This window comes from Poecilia reticulata, linkage group LG8 (genome assembly GCF_000633615.1).
Source record: "Poecilia reticulata strain Guanapo linkage group LG8, Guppy_female_1.0+MT, whole genome shotgun sequence".
In the NCBI taxonomy this organism is placed as follows: Eukaryota; Metazoa; Chordata; class Actinopteri; order Cyprinodontiformes; family Poeciliidae; genus Poecilia; species Poecilia reticulata.
The window spans coordinates 16198154-16208041 of NC_024338.1; the positions used below are offsets into that span (position 1 = coordinate 16198154).

General features: G+C 34.7%; 2 protein-coding genes across 2 annotated transcripts in view; both read left to right on the top strand.

Annotated features, from left to right (window-relative positions):
- The first annotated feature begins 2818 nt into the window (after positions 1-2818).
- Positions 2819-6199, top strand: LOC103468663 (apoptosis regulator BAX-like). The gene is made up of 6 exons (XM_008415899.2): positions 2819-2907; positions 3246-3294; positions 4111-4263; positions 4395-4530; positions 4745-4849; positions 4959-6199. Exons 1-6 carry the CDS (start codon positions 2856-2858, stop codon positions 5064-5066), a joined length of 603 nt encoding a protein of 200 aa, XP_008414121.1. The 5' UTR covers positions 2819-2855; the 3' UTR covers positions 5067-6199.
- Positions 6200-7937: 1738 nt separating this feature from the next.
- Positions 7938-9888, top strand: part of LOC103468662 (apoptosis regulator BAX) — a 4157-nt gene continuing 2206 nt past the window's right edge. Inside the window, exons 1-2 of the mRNA XM_008415898.2 lie at positions 7938-8029; positions 8610-8658. Of these exons, the coding sequence (XP_008414120.1) occupies positions 8002-8029; positions 8610-8658 (77 nt within the window). The 5' untranslated portion in view covers positions 7938-8001. The remainder of the gene's footprint in view (positions 8030-8609; positions 8659-9888) is intronic.

Below are 9888 nucleotides of genomic sequence, written 5' to 3' on the forward strand. Positions count from 1 at the left end.
TTTTTTCTGATAGACAAACTTTTGCCTGTAGTGCTTAGTTTAATTTTAGAACCTTTCACTGAGTTGATAGTCAGAATATTATTAAATTTGCATTTGAAAGGGCATTCAATAATATGTAGGGTATTGTATYGARATTCAACCCAAGGCAGGCCCTATTTTCTGTATGCCCATACAAGGAAGTAATATTTCTCAAGTAAGTGGGAGGGAAGTATTGTTAGTTGTTTTTCATTCATATCAGCAAGTATGAATGAAAAACATACCTGCAGTTTCACTCATGTAAGGCATGAGTCAAACTTGTTGGGGATATGTTTACTAATGGAAACTGTTCCGCTTTCACCGTTAAGATGTCCTTTATAAATTTAACAGTCGTCCCCAAGAACAAAACAATGTCCACCTCCCAAAACTTTCTGAAAAACATGTTTTCCATCTTTGAACATGTCAGTATGTTACAACTACTTCTACCTTAAATGTTTATATCAACTATAATCTATATTTTGTGTGATTTAACCAAGTATGGCTACCAATCTTTATTTCAGTTGGACAAAAAAACAACTACAAACTACAAACAACTACAACTACAATGTTGGTGTATATTTATTTATTACATTTATTTGCAGCAAAACCTTTAACTCTACAGAGGGTTCAATTTTATTTAAACAAACTTAATTTTTTCTGACAGACACTTTTGCCTGTAGTCAGGGGCGCTGCCATGAATCTTGGGCCCTTTGATAAACAATTTGTTTGGTCCCCCTGTTACAATTTTTTCAGTCTATTTGACCCATAAAAAGTGTCACAATTTTAAAGGCTTGCATCTGCCTTGCTTTCTTTGGTTCACTACTGATAATTAGCACAATATTTACTGCCAAATCTGCCAGGATACTGCCAGATTACTGTGCCAAATCAGTCCCATTATGTCCTAACAAATTGCTCACCTATCCCTTTATTTGTTCCTTAGTTTCTGTGTAAGGGTATCACGGCCCAGGCCTTCATGGGGCCCTAAGCGAAATTTGGTTTTGGGGCCCTCTAGTTTTGCTAATATTGTAGACTGGCTGCAATCAACAGTCAGATTGTTAGATCTTTCAAAAATCTGCTAAACTTATTGCATCTCTGACAGTGATGTTTGCATTATATCCAATATGCACGTATAATATAGGATACATGTGTTGGCCCATTTATCGGTGCCGATTTTCTTAACTCTGGGGGATGGGAGATAGGCCAATGCTTGCATGTGAAGTTAATCTTATCCACCTTAGCAAAGGTTTAAAAATCAGTCTCTGTCCTTTTCTGCTCTGCAGTGAGAGGTTTGACTGACAGACCGGCCCACCAGGTCAGGTCTGCACAGTTCCAGTTAACAATATTCACCCCACTGTTGCCAACTTTCTTGCTACATTTAGCGACATTTCAGAGAAAAATAAATGGTATTGAGAAAAATCAAAATTGACTGGTAAAGCTTTTTAAAGATTGATAATCCACGATCTGCCAGAAAACTGAAATTGGTGCAGCACTACACACATAGTCATGACATTCTATGAATAAATAAATTTCTGTTAGGTGTAATTACAAAAATGTATACCAGGAGAGTCTTTCTCACCTGAGAATGTGGACTTGTACTGAGCTAGTTCTGAGCCTTCAAACAATTTTAATTGGAGAAGTTTATTGATGTAAAAAAAAATACTGTTTGTTTTAGACATAAATTATTATGCTCAGCAGCAAACTAATATATATTGCCAACTACAGCTTAGACTAGCTCATTGATATATTAATGTAGTAGCCATGTAGCCTGATGTAAAAACATTTTTGCTAGACAATGTCAAACATTGAGAAGTTTTAATTATCAAATGTTATCATACATGCCGTTTTGAAGCCAAAAAACCATCAGAAATATACAGAGCCAACCACAAGAATCAACTAATTTAAAGTTAAAACTCAGTTTCATACAAACACAAACATTGTAGCATAACTGTTTGGCTGTTGAACTGGACCGTTCCAGGTCGCTATTAAGCTAAGTTTCGAATAGTAGCTCCACAAATCTTTCTGATAAACATTACATTACCAAGAAAAACATACCGTCAGCTTGTCTTTATTTTAGTCTCTCTCCTCTTCTTTTCTTTTCCTTTCCTTTCTTTTCTTTTCCTTTTATGAGCTCATATCACCGTGCAGTGCGGTACCATCCGCGGCCGCCGGAGGGCCCCCAAGAGCAATTTATTTTTTTGATCTTTCTTTTTGTCCATATAAGAAAGACTTCCACATAAATTGTCAAATATGTATTATTCTAAAAAAAAATCATAACAAAGGGAAATCACTTATTAAGAGTAAAGAAATTGAAAAATGGTCAAAAAAAGGTGGAATGAAGATAAGAAAGGAAGAAGATTATATAAAGTACATAAGTCAGTATTAATATTAATGAGAGAAACAAAAGGGAATAAATAATAATGATCAGATTAAGAGTAGGTCATACCTATTTAAATTATATTTTATATTTAATAGGGAGGAAAAATAATGATAAATGTGACGGATGTGGAGAGAAAGAAAATGTAGAACATGTATAGATGAACTGCAGAACATATGAATCTGAAAATCAGAAATTGAAAAGAATGGTTGGAATGACAGGACAAGAATTGAGTCTTAAAGGAATATTGGGAAATGAGGGAAACATAATGGATATTTATAGATTAAGAAAAGCATTATTTATTTTTCTTCAAAATACAAAATAAAAAATTTAATAGATGTAAAGAAATTTTGCTACACACTCGTGTACAGTAGGTGGCGGTATGCACCTTAAAGTTGCTTGCCATCCGCCATAATAGAAAAGAAGAAGAAGAAGAGAAACGAAAAGGTGAAACTTGAATGCGGAAATGTCAGAAAACAACATGGCTTCGGGAGGAAAAGGAGACGATCAAGACACAGGTTAATTATATCTAAAATAACTTTTTTTAAGATAACTTTTTTATGTTTAGCCGTTTGTGTAGCCTACGGGAGTTTACAACTTTACAAATAAGTACGATACTAAAAATTAAAACCCCTTAACGGTCAAACCCGGAAAATCTAATGTAAAAACGACCCGCGGGTGTTCTGCTATATGTTAAAGGTGTTTAAACAAAGAAAAACAAATGTATGACATGGATTTTTATAACTTTTTAAAACCAAGTAAACTGTTTCATTTTCAACTTAAACATGAGTTTTACTTTGATTTAGCCATAACGTCATTTCGATGATGTAACTCTTGTCTGATTCTTGTCTTTTAGGATCTTTTAAAGATACCATAGTGAAACAGCTAATTGTGTTGTTAAAGAAGTAAGTATCACCACTGAACTTTGCTTGATTACATATAAAATAAATAGATGTGCAGGATCGAAGTGCTAGTGTTTCAAATTACGTCTTACCAAAATATTATTAAATCATTATTTCTCTGTAGGTTGTGTTCCCTTAAGTTTGATGGTTTTATTTTTCATTTAGTGTCATTTATAGTCAGGTGGTACCTTCTCTCTCTTCAGATCAGTTCAGACTTTCAGTTTCCAATTCCAGAAATGTCTGTTATTGCGAGGTAGACAGATTGGCACCTTCCACTGATGAAGGAAACTGCCAGGAGGACATTTTTCTGTCCTCATTAACTAGCTGGGACTTTTCTTTATACTGTAATGTAGGTGTTGCTGTTTCTCCAGAGCCTCAATAAATGAAAATTACTAGATAAAATGTTCTGTTCTGTTTGACATCAAGAAATTGTACAAATAAATCTAATTAGCTTTTTTCCTTTAAACCACTCTTTGTATCTATACTCTTGAAAGTTTAGTTTAGCACAGATCCAGTTGAATAATGTGACAAGTTTAGGGGAGAAAATAAAGACAAAAGTATGAAAATCCAAGCAAAGTGGGCTAGATGCTGTTATATGTTTTTTTTAAAGAAGGAAAATAACTTTAAATGATTATTGAACAGATTCTAATATGCCATAAGCCCATATCAACAATATTGTTATCCTGGTTATCTAAATGCATTAAATGATTGTACACAGCTACTTTAATTATTTTTGAACAACTTCACAAACTAGCTACTTTCTGGGCAATATGTCTCATGCTGTTTGCCTGATCTTAACCCATCTCGTCCTCCTTTTAGTTTCATCTGGAAGCAAATTGAAAGACGTTCACTGGGTAATGCTGAAATGATTCGGAAAGTACTGGACGCACCGCAGCTCGGTACCCCACAGATGCAAAAAATCTCTCGGTGTCTCCAGGCTGTTGGAGATCAAGTGGATGGAGATGTACAAAGGTGAGCTTACCTTTCTGGGATGGTTGTATCTCTAATTTAAGCACAAAAGTGGATTTTGAAAAACATAAGTTGTAGAATTAATTGTCTTTCCCTGAACCAAATATGGATTTTTTTTTTTCTTCCTCCTATAGTGCAATGAAAGATCAAACAATACGCCCTTCATTAGACACCTACATGAAAGTTGTAATCGGGATCTTTTCAGACGGTGAAATCAACTGGGGCAGGGTGGTTACAGTATTTTCCTTTACCTGCCTATTTGTTTTGAAGGTAAGTGAAGCACTTGGTTTCTTCTTAGGGAATTATTGCAGCCATACACATGAGTGTTGAAAGTATTTATATTTGATCAACTTTTAATTTTAGAAGTATTTGATCATTCTTATTTTAGGAACCAAGTTTAACTTGTGTTCAAGTAGGCAACAGGTTTATTCAATTAAATTGAAATAGATAAATTCAATTAAACACTTTCCACACGTCTCTCCAGGCATACGAAGACAACATTTATGACATGATAAAAAACATAATCAACTGGACCGTAGATTTTTTCCAGAATAAGGTTGTCAACTGGATACGAGATCAAGGTGGCTGGGTAAGAAACTCGCTAACAAATCGTGTTTGTTAGTGAGACCAAAGCTCAGCTGGTTGTTGAGCTTTGGTCATAAAAAGAAGGTTAGTAATATTCATATGTATATTTTCAGGAGGGGATTTTCTCCTACATTGGCACTCCCACGTGGCAAACGGTGGCAATTTTTCTGGCTGGCGTTCTCACCACCTTTTTCATCACCCACAACGCGAGGCGTCCGTGAGGCGCAAACGGAAGAACTATGCAACAGTTGAACGATAAGATAATGGGCGTCTGCAAGTTGAGTAAAACAAGAGGAACTCGTGTACAGGAAAAGATTCCTTATTTCCCGTTCGAGTGTGAGATTGTGAGTTGGACTAGAAGTGTTCCTGTTTACATGCACAAAATCAGGATTTTAGAAAGAAAAAAAAAAGTGAACTGAATAATTTTTAGTTGAAAAAGCAGAGTTTCAGTAGATGTCATAACATGTTGAAAATGTATTTACGTTAATTTGCACTTTTGGTACTTACTACATTTTCCAAGTGCCTAGAACTGAATATTTTTTTCCAAGTTGTTTCAGAAACTATCCATACCCAACATACTGTCAGTTCATATTTTGTGGAACAGGCACTACTATCCACTTTCAAGTTTATGGACACTTTATTTAAAATATGCTGTCGGTTACACCTTGTGAGTCTGTGAGTTAAGCATTTGGCTAATTATATAAATATATTACTCTTGAAAGATGTTATCTTCCAACACCCTTATTTATTTGTCTATTTTAATAGGTTGTCTGAAGGATAGTTTCTGGCAACACATCTACAATATCAAAATGTAGTTAGTACCATGTGAAGCACTGATTGTTTGAATAAAACAAATGTCTGAAAAGCAATTTGTAGAACCTACATTGATGTTAGAATGTGCCTTTTTGTACATCAGGCGCTCTGTTAACCACAAGTGCTCTCAGTCTGAAGTACTTTGGTGAACTGTATTTCAAAATTTTTAAGGCATATCTTTAATTGAATGACAATCAATCATCACATTGAGTTGTTGCATGTATTTACTTGATTTTTGGGACATTGGGGTTTGTTCATCATGTGTTTTTGAGTGTCATGGACTAATATTTAATGTGACCATTGAAAGAAGTTGTGTTAAACTTCTGGCATATGTTCAACCTATTTTCTGACACGTTCTGAGCACTTTATATCTGACTACTAGAACTGCTGTAATATTATATAGCCAGTGCCTTCTGTTTTTTATGTTTTTATAAGAACAGTTGTATTCCAAGGTTTCAACATTTTCTGTTTGTAAGGCTGAAAAATGCCTCAAGTTCACATAAGTTGAAATGCAAAAAATAAATGCCTCCTTTTTAAATACTCCTTTTGTCATGTGCATCCATCACTTTGAACTCTGTCATTCTTAAACCTTTCTAAGGTTCCTTTAACTTTTTTTGCATTGATTCAACATTAATTCCAGATTATTTAAGTGCTTATTTAATTATTTCAAATTTTAAGGGAATAAAAGATTATTTAAATTGGGCAAAAGAATGTGAAGGCTTYTGTAAAGATTTTTAAACTGTTCTTGTTATTATTGTTGTGATTACATTTATACATTGAACTAAATCTATCTCTGAACTCCTTATCTCTTTGAAGATTTCAAACCCTAATCAAATGTTTCAGCTAAGGTTTACTTTTGACTCCAATGTGCTGTTTTTGTAAAGTGCAAGCCAACATTTTATGGTAAATTTTAATTTTTCCATATGGAAAAATCACCTGATTTTACTTTGGGCTTAAATTGAAGGAAATGTAGTATGCTTCATTTTGATGGATTGTAAGGAAAAATGCTTTAATAAGAATATCTTTAGCTTCTCAAGTTAGTCCAGACTTTCAATACAACCTAAGAAGGAAAAAAAAAGCTCACCTCAGGTGCGACAGACTGGAAAGAGCGATCTTATCAAGTTGTTAGACACGGACGGGAAGAAATGAAAGCACGAATAACCATCTCAAGTTACTGTTTTGACACCAGCCTTCCAGAATTATTTTCATCCTATAAGATAACATCTACTTTTAAAAGTGACCTCACAATGTTGAAAAATATTGTCAAATAAAGGATAATAAATGCGGACGACCTTCTACAAGAAAATGAAGCACAATACTTTAACATAAATTTAAAAAAAACAGGGTTTTATTAATGCAAATATTTATTATGGACAATTAAAATATCATCTTATATCCTTGCTCATTTAAATGAATTTACACATTGAATGTTTTGATAAAAATGACCAGATGGCTTAAAAATCACCTTTTACCTCAATTTTAAAAAATACAAGACTTTGTTAAATATTCCTTTAATCATTATATCCAACACATATAATTGGACTTCAGTTCCACTCAGTTTTCTTTAAGTAGAGCTGAATTATGACACTTATTGAATTGGTCATATTAACATTCAGTTTAGTACAAATTTAGTTCAATTTCCAATAATAAAATCCAATCAGACTGTCCCCTTCACATAATTTTCTATACAGTGCACTTTAAACTCATAATGCTGCATGTACCCCTAAGTATCACCTCTGACTAATCTCCTATGCAATAATTCATGGCATAGTGATAAGTAAAAACACAGAAAGGCAGTTCTTGTCAAATCTCTCTCACCAAGCCCAAAAATAATGTTGAACCTCTTTGCAATCTTTGGCTGCAACTGAATAATATAAAAAGAAAAGAAAAGAAGAAAACAACAAAATAAATCATACCAGTACAGTTTATTTCTGGTTAATCGGGTTTTCTATGGTTGACAGCAGGTTGGTACCAAACAAAGAAAATGTAATGTCGAGTCAAATTGTGGTTCGACAGCAAGGGAGTGGACACTGCAACCGTGTCGATGTAGATCTTATTTAATATGGTTAAAACTGTGATAAATACGTTTTGAAATTAAAGTTATACTTTTTTGGCCATCATCAACATTGTTAGTTGTGATACAGATTGAGTCACTTCGTATGAAAACATTATGTTTATGTTTATAGTAACTACTGTTTATATGATCATGACAAGAGTCACTGACTACCCTCAGTTCTGTCCATCATGGTCACATCAGCATCAAGGAGGAGCAGAGGAGGAAAAAAGAAAAGATGTGGTCACATGACTGTGCGGAAGTAGGAGCCGGGGAGGCAGACAAGCAAAATGGCAGAAGGAGGAGGAGGTGATCAAGGTATTGGCTTGCATCTACTATGTTTTTTTTATTCGTATAAGCTGTGACAGTGTTCCTAAATGTTTTGTAGGGGTAGAAGACCATCCAGATTAGCGGTTTGCTTCGGATTTTTTAGTTCCAAGTTTATCGGACTGTCGCAAAAAAAACACACAAAAACACCGTTGCCTGAACTGATGTTAGCTTAGCAAAACTGCTAAGTCTTAGCACTGATGCTGTAGAGTTTTTTTTTTTTGTGCTTTTTAGAGACTAACCTCAAAACATTGATGTTTGGATATTCGTTTGTATTCTTCTCTTCACGCCTAAAAACCCATAATGTTCACCAGGAAGCTAGACTGTTTTGAATATAAAAAGAAAATGTTGACATTATAAACCGTTAAACCTGACTCCTGGGGTTTAACGTGATGCTATGGTGCTCTGGAAGTCTCATCTGAAATATTTATTTCGAAGCAGAAAAATAATGAAGAGTAGGAGTAAACAAGCTGTTGGTGTTTAGTTGGAGATTAATTTAGCGTGAGTTTCGCTTTGACGCTGGTGCATCAACATTTGAATGATGTGACTCATCCTAACCTTTGTTTCTCAGGAAATTCGTCTGATCAGATTGTGGAAGTCGGAGCTGTGTTGCTGAAGGAGTAAGTCAACGTCGGATCTGACTTTTCGTTTTCTCCTGTTACACTGGAAATAGATGCGATTACTACGACTTGTATTTGTCCTGTTGCACATTATGGTGGCTTGTATTACTGTCTTCAAGTTGATATTACCATTTTAATCTGGGCCCTAGATGGCTCAGTTAGAGCAGGTCCACCGTGTGGAGATGCTACTGTCGTCAACTCAACCATCTTGACTTTAATTTTTRATCTTGCCATTGTATTCAATGTTTTCTGCCTGCTACTATATTTTTTTTTACTATGAACATTGGACACCCAACATAATGAGGCTTTTTGTCTGAAACTCTTTCTACTTTGGTAAAATGCAGCAGAAGAATGTAAAGATTATTTTGTTAGAAGACATTTAAGTATTTTCTGTCTCGCCAGGCAACTCATGTTACTGAGTGTCTAATGACAAAAGAATTTTAAAGATTGTATATTATTATATATTATATTGATAGAACATATGTATACTTTTTCAAGACATGCCTGAGTTATGTGTGGGACACTCTGACTAAAACATACCCTAAGGCTCATCAAACCGGTTTAAGCTTCTCAAGAAGAAGAAGAAGAAAAAAAAAACAATAACATGAATGCTGGGTACAGAGTGTTCAGACAGAAGACTCTAATTAGTCTCTTAGCATAATTAATAAAAATGACTTTTGCTGTAACAATAACAAAAATTTGTAACATTTGGCTTAGCATATGTTTAACATATTTTAACAAAACTTATGTAATTATATTCATACGTGTGATTAAGTTCTGATATATATGTTTTTTATATATTATTCTATAATAGAAAGTCAATATGTGAACAAGCCACCAGACGTTGGGTGCTAGCAGACGCCTAGACCTGTCGCGATAAACGATAAATAAATTAATCGGACGATAAATTAAACCTATCGACCTCATTTTAATTATCGTCTTTATCGTCTCTTCCGGCCTTTTTTCTTTCTGTTAATGACACTGAATGAAAAAGGCTCAGCTCTGGTGCTCTTCGCTGACCCTCCCTTCCTCATTTCCTTAGTGTAATGTCCAGCGCACACGACACGAGTTGTCGGCCCATTTTCAAACCCTGAGAGACCACACCGTAGCCGACAGAAATCCTAGGTATAACGGCTCGATCGGGTTCGTCGTGCCGTGTGGTGTCCAGCCACATGGGCACAAAATAATGGCTACAAGTCCAGTTAACTAATTTTAAAACCAGGCATTAAT